Source organism: Mobula birostris, chromosome 5 (genome assembly GCF_030028105.1).
Source record: "Mobula birostris isolate sMobBir1 chromosome 5, sMobBir1.hap1, whole genome shotgun sequence".
Taxonomy (NCBI): domain Eukaryota; kingdom Metazoa; phylum Chordata; class Chondrichthyes; order Myliobatiformes; family Myliobatidae; genus Mobula; species Mobula birostris.
In genome coordinates, this window is record NC_092374.1 from 13,558,639 (window position 1) to 13,576,433 (window position 17,795).

The 17,795-nt window shown below is 41.6% G+C and overlaps 1 protein-coding gene across 7 annotated transcripts in view; it reads left to right on the top strand.

Annotated features, from left to right (window-relative positions):
* The window catches only part of clcn3 (chloride channel 3), a 238,113-nt gene that overhangs the window by 177,724 nt on the left and 42,594 nt on the right, over nucleotides 1-17,795 (top strand). For all 7 annotated transcript variants that reach the window (XM_072257638.1, XM_072257643.1, XM_072257640.1 and 4 more), the window contains 2 exons: nucleotides 2,611-2,691; nucleotides 7,773-8,318. In XM_072257638.1, coding sequence (XP_072113739.1) covers nucleotides 2,611-2,691; nucleotides 7,773-8,318 — 627 coding nt within the window. The remainder of the gene's footprint in view (nucleotides 1-2,610; nucleotides 2,692-7,772; nucleotides 8,319-17,795) is intronic.

Here is a 17,795-nt window from a genome sequence, read left to right on the forward strand (position 1 = left end):
GTTCGAAAACAAGTGGAAGGTGAAGGTTAGATGAAGGAAGACAGAGAACCCGTCTGACTGACTGCCTGGAAATGTTCAGAGGGTACATCTGTGCCCAGAGGGCTGTGGAAAAAGAACATACTGTGTTCTCAGATAACATGTAAGTATTTCAGGACCATGGGGGATAATTACTATCTTTGATAAAGATGGGAATGTGTGAATTCAGCTGATAGTCGATTTGCTGGCTTTTGTTGGTAGTGTGATTGTAGTGGTTTGAATTTATAATAAATGTATTTTTGTAAAAAAAAGAGAAAACAAGAGGCAGAATGAGTAAGATGGGAGAGGGAAATATGAAGGCTGGAGACAATTGCTGGAAGGAGATGGGCAGTATCACAAAGGCCTAATGGAATCTGATAGAGAGTTGTTGATGGTAACCATTAGTGCAGAGATGAATGTCAGATGGAACCAGAACCAGATGTGGATGGGTTAAGAGGCTGAAAATGAAAGTGTAGTAAGGAGGATGGAGCCAACAGGTCGAAGACAAAAATGAGAGGAATGGAAGAGGGTCAGAAAGAGAGAGAAAGGGGAACGGGAGAAAGATCCCATCGGAGAGAAGGGTTAACTGCAATGGGAAAATCCAATGTTCACATTGTTGTAGACTACACAGCAAAATATTTGTTCCCGTTTCCACCATTTGCAGCTTCACCAGTTTCTTTTCATTTACAAACTTATCTCATTTCCTCTCTATTCTGTACTTCTTTATCCAAGTTCACTAAGGTTCTTTCACATCTAGCTTTTCCCTCCCACATGACCCTCCATTTTTCTTTCATCCATGAAATTTCATATGTGAACTTTCATTTCTCCAAGGGATAGTTTTGTAGTCAAAAACACTATGTAAATTCAAGTTGTTTTATTGGCATTGCGAGTTATTGTTTAGGACATTGTATTTGTTGGCGTCTTCAGTGGTGCTTATTCCTCAGTAATTGGGAACATATAGAAGGACATTAGGTACAAAAATGAAATCTTTTTCTTAGGATGGAGCAACAAAATAGTCACAAGTAAATGGTTTAAATGTGCTACTTGCTGGACAGTAATTCCATGAAAAACTGCTTGCTCTTGACATTCAGTGCTTGTGTACTGCACCAAAGAAGCAAGAAAAGTGCTAGAGTTCATCTGACCTCCTGCTCCACCAGTGGACAGCACCAAGTCTAGGATAAATACAAAACAGCAAGTAATAACTATAACAAGTAAATATGTAATACCAAGAACGTGAGTTGTTGAGTCATTGAACATGGGTCTATAGGTTGTGGAATCAGTATAGTGTTAAGGTGAATTTATCCACACTGGTTCAGGAGCCTGATGGTTGTAGGGTAAATTATTTTCTTGAACCTGGGGGTGTACTTCCTCTGACTCTAATTAATAGAAGTTTTTGAATGAAAACATAAAATATTATCTAAAATCTGGGTAGAAAAACAGAGGATCTGATGTGACCATTGACATTAGCCCTCCTTCACAGATGCTGTCTGATCTTACTGGTTTCTGGTAAGATGGCAGTGCACACAGACTCAGCGGCCTCTCTAGGTCCAACCAATGGTGTAATTGTTCGTTCTTTAGGTCTTTTTTTTTACTATCCCTGGATATTAAGAGCATAAAGTACTGCAGGTTTACCCCACTAGCGAGCTGCTGGATAGTGATGGAGCTGGGCTTGTTGATTGTCTTAGGCATTTTTATTGTGATTGCAAGACCCTGTTGGACATTGGTAATGTTGAATACTGCATGTCCAGTTCACTGGTTCATTGATGAGACTGAGGGGGGGTCGGGGGGGAAGCTGTGTTGCCTTGATTGTTGCCTCCTGCCACTGGGCCGCATATTGCCACCACCCAGGAAAGGAGACGCTGGGGGTGGTATGGGAGAGAACAGAGGGCTCTGTGGACGTGCTGAAATCTGTGTGAGGTTGGGGGCTGGCTTCTCCTGTCAATGCTGCCGTCCAGTGTAGAAGACAAGCTGGATTGTGTTCATTTACTGCTGCAGTAGGGAGTGATAGGAAATGCTACTTCTTTGTTCTTGCAGAAATGTACTTCCAGAACAGCATTCCATGCACCATCAATCTACAGGCCAGAGCACAGGCACTTGGGATATATTATTATTCTGCTGTCATGTGCAGTGCGTGTGACTGTTGGTGCTGTGTTTTGCACCTTGGCTCTGGAGGAACACTGTTTCCTTTGGATGTACTCATGTGTATGGCTGAATGATAATTAAACTTGAACTTCCAGCATTTTCTTTTTTTCTCTGATTCCCAGTGCTGCCACATTTTGCTTTTGTAATACTGTACTAAGATTATTCTTGCTTGCTGAAGCAGCTTTGTTTTTTGTTCTGTAAACCAAATCATTTACTGAAGTATTAATTAATTAAAATGAAGATTTTCCTTGTTTTTCTCCATAACTTTATGTATAATTTTGTCAATAGAAAAAGCAGTAGATGACCTTAACTTGGTAATATTTCACTGCCAAGTGAGAAGCAAGTATGCCATATAAATTGTTTCCTTTTGAACTTGGCCTAACTGTTTTAATGTTATTAAAAAAAGTTCTTCATAAGTCACATATGCTTACAGACTGTCATTTCTTCTCATAGGTTTTGTCTGCGGCATCAGCCGCGGGTGTCTCTGTCGCTTTTGGCGCTCCGATTGGTGGTGTCCTTTTTAGCTTGGAAGAGGTAATGAATATTTGCTCTTCACTTATCAGTTCCAATCTGCTTCAGGCATATTGCAGTAGTAAATGTAAGCAGCTGTAATGCAGTTTCACCTTGTGTTGCTCTTGGGAAACAGAGTTGCTGTCTAATTTCTGAAATGTGGAAGGAAATACCATTTCCTTGACTACTGGCATGGTTAGGGGTGCAACCTTTACAAACAGAACAATTTCAGGCAGTGCACTCACACACTTTCCAATGTGTGCTCAACCTTCACACCATCTGCACATGTGAACGAAGGGTTGTTCAGAGCATAAGCTTTGTCGCAGTCTTATTGTCTTAGCCTTTGCATCAGTGTTTGTAATGGAAAAAGACTCTTTGTGTCCTGAACTCAAAAACACAGGAAAATAGGAGCAGGAGTAAGCCGCCAAGCCTTCCCTGCCATTGATGTGCACTGGTCACAACACACAAACAAATCTAAAATGAAGGCCAGGGATTGAAAAAAAAACACTAGATTAACTGTAATTAATAAAATTACATTGAAGAGAAGCGAATGTAAAGAAGCAGATGTTTTTAATGGAGTGAAGTGAAAATATTACAGATAACCCACAACAAGAACAATACATATTACTATTATTTATGAAATATAGGATAGAGAAGACAAGGATTGGATTCTAGTTAATGTAACATCTAAAGCTAGAAAATAGAACCCATAATTAAGATAGACTAAACACCATGAAAGTTTTCTGCTGAATAAAGAGAGCCAGCATGCATATATGAGGGGTAGGTTGTGCCTCATAAGCCTAAAACTGGATGATTTTGAGTTGGTGACTATAGAAGTAGACTGGCTAATGTCTTTTGATGGTTTTTTTTAATGGACTTGCTTGATATAATCAGGAAGGCCTCTCCTTAGTGACTCACTCTGAGGGTCATTGAATTGAAAGCAAATTACTAAATTAGGAAATTATACAAGCAGCAGAAGGCAGTTGTGATAATGGCCGGATGTGATTCACAGTGTTGTATTGGAATCCGTCTTAAGACCTCAGCTGTGCGTGTAGACAACCTTGATGGGTTGGACAAAAAGCCTGATAGAGGGAAGAATTAAATTATAGCATTTTAAGAGATTGGATGGCTGAGAAAAACTATGGAAAATAGATTTCAAAGTAATTAAATACCAGGCCATCAGTTAAGGTTGTAAAAAGGAGAGATCAGTATAGGTTCTAAATAGTGTAAAGCTAGATCTGTTGGAGCTCTAAAGAGTTAATGTGCATAGGTCATTAAAATGTGATGGACGACCATAGGAAAAGATCAAAAAGGCCAATGAAATGCAGGCCTTATGTATAATGAAATACAATGTGGTGATGAAGTTCATTTGTGGCTTTACAATTTTCGATTTACGTTTGGATACGCTTTTATATAAAAAACACTTCTGTAAATATATATTGGTCTTGAGAAAAAGTGCAGCATACATTTACTCAGACCATTCTTAGTTGTGTTGGATCTCTGTTTATTTTCTGATCCTTAGGGTTTTTCTGGGAGTCAATAATGATGAGTAGTCCTGATTCTAAGATTTCAGTTTATTTTAAAGTACAAACAAACATACAAAGAGCTGAGAAATGATGCTGGGAGATGAATGGATGCAAAGACAAAAGATAGAAAAGAAGCCTCTGAAAATCCATCACATTTATAATACGATGAGGAAAATTCCTTAGATAGGAATAAATTAGCTAAAAGACTGCACAGTTAAAACAGTTAAATCACATGGGTAATGTGCTAATACTTAGCCAATGAGAACGGTGATAAACCGTTAGTTTAGCTGCCAGTGATTGGGCAAGAACCACCACATATGGTGAAAAATACATGTTTGTTAAAACGTACAAATCTTATAAAAAGGGTTATTAAAAATAGTGGTTTCCAACAGGTGCCAAGGACAGCAATCTAATCCAAGATGACAATTGAAAGAAGAGATGAGATGACTTTTTTTCTACTGGTGGCTGAGTCTTCCACTAGTGGATCATAGTTTACAACTTAGCTCCAAGCCTTTCAAGTTGAGGAACTTGTAACGGATGCTGAAAGCTTGATTCACTTTTGCACAAGCAGTTGGTGCTTGGGCTAATCATTAAGATTGTTTTAGTTAATCAGGTTGAGAGTCATGAGATAAAGGGAGATGTATGAAGCTTGCTCACAAATCATCTATCTTCTCATTGAATGGATCTCAGAAGCAGAAGGGTTAAATGCCCACCCATCTACTTCTGCGATCCAATGTAATATGTGAAAAGAAGAATAAAAAAGCAGAAACAGAACAGATACTAGGAGGGCAACCAGAATAAAACAAAAGCCCTGGGAACTTTTTTGAGGAAACATTTTTCATTTTTGCCAGGAACATTGTGTTCCAGACGTCATCACAACCTTAGTCTAAATGTGGACAGAGAAAGCAAAGTCCAGGTGAGAGTGACTACACTTGGCATGTGACTGAGTGCAGTATCAAATAAGTCGATGAGGAAATAATTCAGTGACTGCAGTTATACCCAGCACAGAGGAAGGTGGTTATGGTTCATGGATGTGAGTCACCTCAGCCCCAGCACTTCACTGCAGGCGTTCCTCTGGGGAGTGTCCTTGGCCTATCCCTCTTTACTTACTTCATCAGTGACTTTCGTTCCAGCAGAAATGGAGTTGATTGCATGGTATTTAATTACATTTGCAATTGTTCACCAAATGAAGTAGTTACGTATATCTGCAAGCAGCAATAACAAGGCATCATTCAAGTGTCGACTGATAAAGTGGGAAGTTTAAGAGTACTATAAAAGGTAGTCTGACCAATTTTTTCTTTGACATTCAATAAGATCACCATCATGGAGTCCCCCACCAGTCTGTATGTGTATGTATGATAAGTGACTTACCTCTTGACCTTCAAAGCCTTTCCACAGGAGGCAAGTAAAGAGCATGACATATCTCAGAATGATTTCAAAAACACTCAAGTTCAAAACCGCCCAGAACAAAGCCGCATGGTTGATTGGTAGCCCAGCAGTGCTCTAAACATTCATTCCCTCCATGACTGGTAGTTGCTAGCTGTAGTTTGGCCACTTGTAAAATGTACCAGTTCCTCACTCAGACTAATCCAAAAGCACCTTCCTATGCTATTGCTGGTGCCACAACGTCTTGAGCTCAGTGGAACCACTTCAGGGCACGCACTGTCTTCCTTTTGAAATGTGCCATTGTAGCTGCATTGCTGCATGGTCTAAATCTAAGAACTCCTTTATTAACAGAGCACTCAGCAGTGTACTGAGTGGCTCACCGCTGCCTTTCCGAGGTCTATCAGGGAAGGCCAATAAGTTTTAGCCTGTCCATAGATATCTTCATTCCAAACTAAATAAATATATGGAAAAATGTCTGATTGCCTCTGTTGGTCATGGTCAATCATGGATGTTGTGACCAATCTGTCTGTATGATATGCAGGCCAGGGCAGTATGAAATGGAGAACAAGCTACTGACTATGGAGCAGGCTCCCCCCCTCCACACAGCTGATAAATCCAAAGGAATGGCAGAGGCCCATACAGTTGGGCACCTGCAGCATCACAGGAGTTGCCAGTTAGCCTTGGAGATCCCAGCTCCAGATATGTTTCCTCCGGTTTATTCCCAAAGTCTTCCCTATGAGTGAGTATAGCTGCAAGGCAATGCAGGTTTAAGATCAGGGTTTTCTTTCCAGATGAGCTGCCAACAACACCTGGTGAGCACCATCTGCCCAAAGTGACTAGCTTTAAGGCACCAGAAACCCGCCTTTGCCCCTTCTCCTGTCAATGGAAATGGTTCTACTGGACTTGTTTGTCAGAGGCTATTTGAGATACAGGCCTTTGGGAGCATTTAATAGATAGTGGGAGCTTATTGCTACTTACCCCTCCCCCCTCGCCCCCGCCACTGTCAGCTATTTTTAAAGAACCATGGAAAACTACTGGCAAGGAAAGACAAATGGTTCATATGTTTGATGGGGAAACTGATCATTTGCTGTCCTTAATTTTCTTGAGATTAGTTTGTCTTATCTCATTAAAAATCAGCAAACGAACATTTATGTCCTGCCAAGTATTCGTTTCCAGACAAATACAGTGGATTCTGGTTAATTGGGATAGGTCAGGACAGGTACATTTTGGCCTAATTGAGCAGCAGCCCCAGTTAGCTGAAATTCCATGGAAATAGGTAAAAAGGTATAGAAAAAACAAACTACTGTTTAACTGAGTAACAATTTACATATGTATTTAAATGAAGTACAGGCAAAGTAGAACACTACTGAAGCTACTACAGTACTATAAAACTGATTATTAGTTCCTCATAGTTATTGACGGAGGAATGAATCCAATTCCTTTGATTGACTGTAAATGAACAAAGTCAGTGCATACACTTAGAGCTGACAGTGGACTGCCTTCATACAATGCTTTTGACAATCACATCTGCCAAATCCTCATTTTCATTATAACATACAAGATGACTGTTAATACCTTCAAATTCTTCATAGTTCCTAATTTGCTGAAGGAGTGAAATCATTTCATTTTCACTCCCAGCTGGTTCTGGCATCTAAAGCCTGAATGCTTAACCAGAGTGAGAAAAACAGGGAGTTCTGAATTGTCTTGCTGCTTATTACTCGCCAGCTGACATAAATCACTGTTTCTGAACACGCATGTATGAGTGATAGTCTTTACAAACTACCCACTCTAAGCAGGGTGAAGTGTCTAACAGCCACACGACGTGCACATGACTGGTGCTAGTTAGAAACTGCTTGGCAACAGTCTCTTGTCCTAATTAAGCGGCACAGTTTCCCAAATAAACAAAGGGAACCCTGGCTATTTTCTTGATTAGTTTTTGTTCTTTAAGAATGTCTCAAATAAGTGGCTACCCTGATTAACAGATGGCTAGTTAACTGGAATCCACTGTACATTTATTTGCATTGAAAGGCATTTGAATACATCTATTTTCTTCTTTATTATCAATTCTGAAGTGGGTTGGCCAGTTTCTCTTGACGAGTGTACTGTATGTAAATTTTGTATTGGAAAAACTTTTGAAAGATGAATATGTTTTTCTTTTTATACACTGTTTGAAATAAAATCCTTTTCTTCCAGGTTAGCTACTATTTTCCCTTGAAGACTCTCTGGAGATCGTTTTTTGCTGCATTAGTGGCAGCCTTTATCTTGCGTTCCATTAATCCATTTGGAAACAGCCGCCTGGTCCTCTTTTACGTGGAGTATCACACTCCTTGGTACTTATTTGAATTGATTCCTTTTATCCTCCTGGGTGTATTCGGCGGACTCTGGGGAGCCTTCTTCATCCGTGCTAATATTGCATGGTGCAGACGCCGGAAGACCACAAAGTTTGGAAAGTTTCCTGTCCTCGAAGTCATTACAGTGACCGTCATCACTGCTGTGGTCGCCTTTCCTAATCAGTACACAAGGAAGAACACTAGTGAGTTGATTAAAGAGCTTTTCACGGACTGTGGGCCTCTAGAATCTTCACCACTTTGTGATTACCAGACTGATGCAAACGTCAGTAAGCTGTTGGATGACATCCCCGATCGACCTGCCGGTCAAGGAGTTTATGATGCCATTGGGAAACTGGCACTGGCACTAATATTCAAAATTATTATGACCATTTTCACATTTGGAATTAAGGTAACAAATGTTTTATTTTCAAATTAGATACAATGTTCAGATATTCACAGGAGACTTAAGAGAGAAATCAGGAGGGCTAAAAGAGGTTGCTCAAGCAGACAAGGCGAAAGAGAATCCCTAAAGTTTCCAGAAGTATATTAAGACCAAATCAATAATAAAGGGCAGAATTGGTCCACGTGACAGTCGGTATGATTATTTATGCATGAAGCTGGATGTGATGAGTCATTCTTAGTGGAATTTTTGCATCTGTATTTACTTTGGAGACAGACATAGGGTATAGAACTGAGGTAAAAGAGTGGTGAGATGTTGGTGGGGCTGAATTTAGAGTATTGCATGTTGTTCTCGGACACCTACCTTCAGGAAGGTTATTAATAAGCTTGAAAGATTGCAGAGAAAGTTTACAAGGATGTTGCTGGCATATGAGCACGAGAGTTATAGGGAAAAGTTGAATATACAACATAACATACAAAGTATATAACGAAGCAAAAAATTAGTGGAAAAATAGAGGATTGGGAAGTTTTTAAAAACCTACAGAAAGCAACTAAAAAAAATCATTAGAGGGGAAAAGATGAAATATGAAAGCAAGCTAGCAAATAATATCAAAGTGGATAGAAGTTTTTTCATATATGTTAAAAATAGAAGAGAAATGAGAGTGGATATAGGACCGCTAGAAAATGAGGCAGGAGAAATAATAACAGGGGACAAGGAGGTGGCTGATGAACTAAATGAGTATCTTGCATCAGTCTTCACTGTGGAAGACACTAACAATATGCCTGCTGTTGTAGTGTGTGAAGGAAGAGAAGTGGGTGCAGTTACTATTAGAAGAGAGAAGGTGCTCAAAAAACTGAAAGACCTAAAGGTACATAAGTCACGTGGACCAGATGAACTGCACCCTAGGGTTAGAGATTGTGGCATTAGAAATGATCTTTCAAAAATCATTGGACTATGGCATGGTGCCAGAGGACTGGAAAATTGCAAATGTCACTCCATCTTTTAAGAAAGGAGGAAGGCAGCAGAAAGGAAATTATAGACCAGTTAGCCTGACCTCAGTGGTTAGGAACATGTTAGAGTCAGTTGTTAAGGATGAGGTGATGGAGTACTTGGGGGACACAGGACAAGGTAGTACAAAGTCAGCATGGTTTCCTTCAGGGGAAATCCTGCCTGATGAACCTGTTGGAATTCTGTGAGGAGATTACAAGTAGGATAGATAAAGGGGATGCAGTGGATGTTGTATATTTGGACTTTCAGAAGGCCTTTGATAAGGTGCTACACATGAGGCTGCTTACCAAATTAAGAGCCCATGGTATTACTGGAAAGTTACTAACATGGTTAGAGTATTGGCTGGATTGGTAGGAGGTAGTGAGTGGGAATAAAAGGATCCTTTTCTGGTTGGCTGCCAGTGACTGGTGGTGTTCTGCAGGGGTCAGTGTTATGACCATTTCTTTTTATGCTGTATATAAATGATTTAGATAATGGAATCCAAACTTGGCTTTGTTGCCAAGTTTGCAGATGATATGAAGATTGGTGGAGGGACAAGTAGTGTTGAGGAAATGGGTAGGATGCAGAAGGACTTAGATTAGGAGAATGGACAAGAAAGTGGCAAATGAAATACAATGTTGGAAAATGCATGGTCATGCACTTTGGTAATAGAAATAAATGTGCGGACTATTTCCTAAACGGGGGAAAAGATCCAAAATTCTGTGATGCACTTGGGAGTCCTTGTGCAGAACACCCTAAAAGTTAACTTGCAGGTTGAGTCAATGGTGATGAAGGCAAATGCCATCTTAGCATTCATTTCGAGAGGTCTAGAGTACAAGAGCAAGGATGTGATGCTGAGGCTTTATAAAGCACTGGTGAGGCCTCACCTTGAGTATAGTGAACAGTTTTGGGCCCCTCATCTTAGAAAATATGTACTGGTATTGAAGACGGTCCAGAGGAGGTTCACAGGGATGATTCCAGGAATGAAAGCATAATCATACGAGGAACGTCTGATGGCTCTGGGTCTGTACTCACTGGAATTCAGAAGGATGAGGGGGGATCTCATTGTAACCTTTCGAATGTTGAAAGGTCTAGACAGAGTAAATGTGGAAAGAATGTTTCCCATGGTGGTAGAGTCTAGGACAAGAGGATACAGCCTCGGGATAGAGGGGCGCCCTTTCAAAACAGATGTGGAGAAATTTCTTTAGCCAAAGGGTGGTGAATTTGTGGAATTTGTTGCCACATGCAGTGTAGAGGTCAAGTTGTTGGGTGTATTTAAGGCAGAGAATAATAGGTTCTTGATTGGACCATTGATTGGACCATCAAACCGGGAACTGGGGTTGAGAAGGAAGAAAAAAAAGATCAGCCATGATTGAATGGCAGAGCAGATTTAATGGACCAGATGGGCTAATTCTGTCTTATGGTCTTAAATTAGCATCCATGGAAATAAACATAAACAGTTGAGGATTCAGGCCAAGACCCTTCTTTAGGTCTGGAGAGGAAGGAGGACGACGCAAGAATAAAAAGGTGGAGGGAGGGGAAGAAGAATAGCTAGAAGGTAATAGGTAAAGCCAGGTGGGTGGAAAAGGTAAAAGGCTAGAGATGAAGGAATCTGATAAGAAAGGAGAGTGGACCAGAGGAGAAGGGGAAGGAGGAGGGACATCAGGGGGAGGTGAGATGCGGGTGAGAAGAGTTAAGAGGCCAGAGTGGGGAATAGAACAAGAGAGAGGAGGAGGGAATTATTTTTTACCAGAAGGAGAAATGGATATTCATGCCATCAGGTTGGAGGCTACCAAGACAGAATATAAAGTGTTGCTATTTCACCTTGAGGGTGGCATCATTGTGGCACAAGAGGAGGCCATGGACTGACATGTCGGAATGATAATCTGAATTAAATGTTGGAACACTGGAAAGTTCTACTTTTGGCAGATGGAGTGGAGGTACTTGATGAAGCAACTCCCCCCCCCCCCCCCCCCCCCAGTTTATGATGGGTCTCACCAGTGTAGCTGATGCCACATCAGGACCACCGGATACAGTAGATGACCCCAGCAGATTTGCAGGTGAATTGATGCCTCACCTAGAAGGACTGTTTGGGTTCCTGAGTAGAGATGAGGGAGGAGGTTAAGCACTTTGTCCACTTGCAGGGATAAGTGCTGGGAGGACTTGTGGGGAGGTATGAATGGACAAGGGAATCACAGAGGGAGTGATCCTTACAAAAATCAGAGAGTGGGGTGGGGGTGTTGTAAAGATGTGTTTGGTGGTAGGAATGATGTGGATGCGGATGTTCACAGGATGATACATAGGAGCGAGAAGAAGTCTGTCACTGATAAGGCAATGGGAAGATGGGGTGAGCATGGATGTCTGGGAAATGGAGGAGATGCAGGTGAGGGCAGCATCATTGGGAGGGGAAGGAAGACCATCCCTTTTGAAGATGGAGTACATTTCTGATGTCCTGGAAAGGAAAGCCTCAACCTGAGAACAGATGTGGTGGAGACAGAGGAACTGAGAAATGGGAATAGCATTTTTACAGGAGACCAGGTGGGAAGAGGTATAGGCAAGATAGCATTGGGAATCGGTAGGTTTATTCAAGTTGGTCTCCAGAGGTGAAGACAGAAATTGAGAAAGGAGGGAGAGATGTCAGAAATGGACCAAGTGAATTTAAGGGCAAGGTAGATGTTGGAGGCAAAGTTGATGTTTGTTTAATTAATTTGCTTAATTATGTGAGTTTTTTTTAAATGTAGACCGAGCAGGTGCCTGTGACCAAATTTTCCAATTTCTTTTCTGCCTCTAAGTCTCATGCCTCACATTCCTCTACCAGCTCTCATCTGCTCCAAGATCTCAGACTAAGTGCTCCTGTTTACTCACTCTCTTCTCCAAATCCTTGCGCCTTGCGCTCCTCTATTTGCTCTCTTCTACTGTGAAGTATCATGCTTCATGCTCCTCTCTGCCTGTTCCGACAAGACTGTTGCCTTGTGCTTCCCTACCTGTTCCCTACAAGACACAGGTCAGGAGTCACTCTGCAACTTCAAGCTGAATACTTTTCATTCTTCCCTGTTTCAAAGGGACTGGTCACCAGAAATAAAAGAGCATCTTTAACTCTGACCCACTGTGTTTGTCCATGAAAAATAATCAACAGTTTTTGAGGGCCATTTTCATCTCCTAATATGTTGTAAGTGTTGAACACCTGCTGGTTTTTTTTTCCGGAGGTAAGGGAGGAATTTTAAATGTGCTTTAAAAACCACAGGAGGGTGTGAGCTGTAGTGACTTTGAGGATAGGGAATGAAAAGGTTAATGTATAGGCAGTGCTTGGTGGCTCTAGGCCTGTATGTGCTGGACTTTAGAAGAATGGGGGTGGGGGGATCTCACTGAAACTCTCAAATATTGAAAGGCCTAGAAAGAGTGGATGTGGAAAGTATGTTTCCAATAGTGGAAGAGCCTAGGACCAGGGAGCACAGCCTTAGAAAAGAAGGGTGTCCCTTTAGAACAGAGATGAGGAGGAATTTCTTTAGCCAGAGTTGTTGAGTCATAGAAAACATTGGTCCATTTAGTCTGTGCTGAACCACTCACCCAGACACTAGTCCCATTGACACTCACCTGGACCATAGCCCGCCATATGCTTCCTATCCAAGTACCTATCCACATTTCTCTTAGTGTTGAAATCACAATCATATCCACCCCTTGTGCTGGCAGCGCGTTCCAAACTCTCACCACCCTCTGAGTGAAGACGTTTCCTCTCGTGTTCCCCTTAAACATTTTACTTTTCATCTTTAACCCATGACCTCCAGTTGTAGTCTCACCCAACCTCAGTGGCAAAAGCCTGCTTTCATTTACTCTGTCTACACCCTTCATAATTTTGTATACCTCTATCAAATCTCCCCTTTACCTAATACATTCTAGGGAATAAAGCTCTAAGTTATTAAATCTTTCCATATAACTCAGGTCCTCTAGTTCTGGCAATATCCTTGTAAATTTTCTCTTACTCTTTCAATCTTATTTACATATTTCCTGTTGGTTGGTGGCCAAAACTAGCCTCCACAGCATGTTTTACAACTTCAACATAAAATCCCCTCCTGTTCTCAATACTTTGATTTATGGAGGCCAAAATGCCAAATGCTTTCTTTATGTTCCTATCTACCTGTGATGCCTTTTTCAATTAATCATGGACCTGTTACCCAGATCCCTTTGTTCTACAGTGTTCCTTCGTACTCTACCTCTCACTGTGTAAGACCTACCTTGGTTGGTCCTCCCAAAGTGCACACCTCATATGTGTCTGCATTAAATTCCATCCTCCATTTTTCAGCCTATTTTTCCGGCTGGTGCAGATCCCACTGCAAGCTTTGATAGTCTTTCTCGCTATCCACTACACCCCCAGTCTTGGTGCCATCTGCAAATTTGTTGTTCCAGTTAACCACATTATCATCTAGATTGTTGATACAGATGACAAGCAACAACAGATACAGCACCAGTCTCTGGGGCACTCCACTAGTCACAGGCCTCCTGTTAGGGAGGCAATCATCTGCTACCACTCACTGGCTTCTCCTGCAAAGCCAATGTCTCATCCAATTTGCTACCTCATCTTGAATGCTAAGAAACTGAACCTTGTTGACGAACCTTTCTTGTGAGACCTTGTCAAATGCCTTGCTGGAGTCCATGTAAATGCTGCCTTGCCTTCATCAATTTTCTTGGTAAGTTCCTCAAAAAACGCTGTAAGATTGGTTAGACACAACCTATCATGCATGAAGCCATGCTGACTATCCCTAAACAGTCTCTATCTATCCAAGTACACAAATATCTGGTCTCATTGAATGCCTTCCCAAAACTTTGTCACTAATGATGTCAGGCTCACTGGCCTATAATTTCCTGGTTTATTCTTAGAGCCTTTCTTAAACACCAGAACAACATTACTCATTCTTGAATCCTCCAGTACCTCACCTGTCACTAAGAATGGTTTAAATATCTCTGCTAGGGCCCCGGCAATTTTTGCACTTGTTTCTCCACAGGATCCGAGAAGGCACCTTGTCAGGCACTGGGGATTTATCCACCCTAATTTGCCTCAAGGTAGCAAACACCTCCTTCTCTGTAATCTTAATAGAGTCCATGAAGCTAATGCTTCTTTGCCTCACTTCTATAGACACTGCGTCAGTCTCCCAAGTAAATAGAAATGCAATAAGTTTATTTAAGATCGCCAGTATTTCTTTTGGCCCCACACATGGATTATCATTCTGATCTTCCAAAGGACCAATTTTGTCCCTTGCAATCCTTTTGCTCTTAAAATATCTGTAGAATTCAGTAGAATTCTCCTTCACCATGTATGCTAGAGCAACCTCATGTCTTTCAGCCCTCCTGATTTCCTTTTTAAGTGTTCTCTTGCATTTCTTATGCTCCTCGAGTATCTCATTTAGTCCTGTTTGCCTATAAACTGCTATGCATCTCTTTTTTTTTCTTAACCAGGGCCTCAACGTCTCTTGAAAACCAAGGGGTTCGCTAATCCTGTTATCCTTGCCTTTATCCTGACAGGCACATGCAAACTTAGTACTCTCAAAATTTCACTTTTGAAGGCATCCCACTTACCAAGTACTCCTTTGCTAGAAAACAGCCTGTCCCAGTCTACACTTGCCAGATCCTTTCTAACAGTATCAAAATTGACCTTTCTCGAATTTTTAATCTTAACCCGAGGACCAGATCTATCCTTTTCCTTAATTACCTTGAAGCTAATGTCATTATGATCACTAGATGCAAAGTGTTCTCTTATACACCTACCCTGTCTCATTCCCTAATAGGATCACACACTCTCTCATTGAGACTTCAGTGTACTGATTAAGGAAACTTTCCTGAACAGATTTGACTAACGATCCTATTTAGTCCTTTTACAGTATAGGAGTCCCAGTCAATATGTGGAAAGTTAAAATCACCTACTATCACAACCTTACGTTTTTTGCGACAGTCTGCAATCTGCAAATTTATTCCTCTAAATCCCTCGGACTGTTGTGTGGTCTCTGATATCGCCTTATTAATGTGGTCATACCATTCTTATTCTTCAATTCCACCCATAAAGGCTCACTAGATGAGTTTGCCAGTCTGTCCTGACTGAGCACCGCTGTGACATTTTCCCCGAATAGTAATGCCGCCCCTCCCCCTTTAATCCCTCCTGCTCTATCATGACTAAAGCAACAGAATCCCAGAACACTGAACTGCCTGTCCTGTCCCAAGTCTCACTAATAGCTACAATATCGGAATTTCATGCATTGATCCATACCTTGAGCTCATCTGCCTTTCCTATAATACTTCTTGCATTGAAATATAGGCAACTCAATATTAGTCCCGCCATCATCAACCTTTTGATTCCTGATTTTTGTCTGAGGTCTTTACAACATCTGTCGCCACAGCAGTCCATGATCTATTCTGGCACTCTGGTTCCCAACTCCCTGCAACTATAGTTTAAACACTCCCCCCCCCCCACCCCACCCACACATGAAGTACTACCAAACCTTCCTGCTGGGATATTAGTCCACCTCAGTTTAGGTACAAGTGATCTCTTCTGTACAGATCCCACCTTCCCTGGAAGAGAGCCGAATGATCCAAAAACTTGAAGCCCACCCTCCTACACCAACTCCTTAGCCATGTGTTAAACTGTATAATCTTCCTAGTCCTGGCCTCACTAGACATGGAACGGGTAGCAAACCTTGGCTTGCAACCCTGGAGGTCCTGCCCTATAACTTAGCACCTAACTCTCTGTAGTCATTTTGCAGAACCTCATCCCATAAGACATAAGAGCAGAATTAGGCCATCTGGCCCATCGAGTCTGCTCTGCCATTCAATCATGTCTGATCCTTTTTTTTTTTCAAATCTCCTCCTCAATCCCAGTTCCTGACCTTCTCCCCATAGCCTTTGATGCCATGTCCAATCAAGAACCTATCAATCTCTGCCTTAAATACACCCAACGACCTGGCCTCCACAGCTGCATGTGGCAACAAATTCCACAAATTCACCACCCTTTGCCTAAAGAAATTTCTCTGCAACTCTGTTTTGAAAGGACACCCTCTATCCTGAGGCTTTGCCCTCTTGTCCTAGACTCTCCCACCATGGGAAACATCCTTTCCACATCTACTCTCTCTAGGCCTTTCAACATTCAAAAGGTTTCAATGAAATCCCCCCTCATCCTTCTGAACTCCAGTAAGTACAGACCCAGAGCCATCAAATGTTCCTCATATGATAACCCTTTCCTTCCTGGAATCATCCTTGTGAACCTCCTCTGGACCCTCTCCAATACCAGCACATCTTTTCTAAGATGAAGGGCCCAAAACTGTTCACAATACTCAAGGTGAGGCCTCACCAGTGCTTTATAAAGCATCAGCATCACATCCTTGCTCTTGTATTCTAGACATCTTGAAATGAATGCTAACATTGCATTTGCCTTCCTCGCCACTGACTCAGCTAGCAAGTTAACCTTTAGGGTGTTTTGCACAAGGACTCCCAAGTTCCTCTGCATCTCAGATTTTTGGATTTTCTCCCCATTTAGAAAATAGTCTGCACATTTATTTCCACTACCAAAGTGCATGACCATGCATTTTCCAACATTGTATTTCATTTGCCACTTTCTTGCCCATTCTCCTAATCTGTCTAAGTCCTTCTGCATCTTTCCTGTTTCCTCAACACTACCTGCCCCTCCACCAATCATTGTATTATCTGCAAACTTGGCAACAAAGCCACCTATACCATCATCTAAATCATATATATACAGCATAAAAAGAAATGGTCCCAACATCAATCCCTGCTGAACACCACTAGTCATTGACAGCCAACCGGAAAAGGATCCTTTTATTCCTACTCACTGGCTCCTCCCAATCAGCCAGTGCTCTAACCATGTTAGTAACTTTCCTGGTAAGCAGCCTCGTGTGGCACCTTGTCAAAGGCCTTCTGAAAGTCCAAATATACAACATCCACTGAGTCCCCTTTATCTATCCTACTTGTAATCTCCTTAAAAATTCTAACAGGTTCGTCAGGCAGGATTTCCCCTGAAGAAAACCATGCTGACTTTGTGCTATCTTGTCCTGTGTCACCAAGTACTCCATCAGCTCATCTTTAACAATTGATTCTTCCCAACCACTGAGGTCAGGCTCTCTGATCTATAATTTCCTTTCTGCTGCCTTCCTCCTTTCTTAAAAAATGGAGTGACATTTGCAATTTTCCAGTCCTCTGGCATCATGCCAGAGTCCAATGATTTTTGTAAGGTCACTTCTAATGCCACCACAATCTCTGATGCTACCTCTTTCAGAACCCTAGAGTGCAGTTCCTCTGGTCCAGGTGACTTATGTACCTTTATGTCTTACTGCTTTTTGAGCACCTTCTCTCTTGTAATAGTAACTGCACCCACTTCTGTTCCTTCACACACTACAACATCAGGCATACAACATCCCCCTTCCTACCTATGTCATTGGTACCTATATGGACCATGACCTCTGACTGCTTACCCTCCCACTTAAGAATGCTGAGGACTCA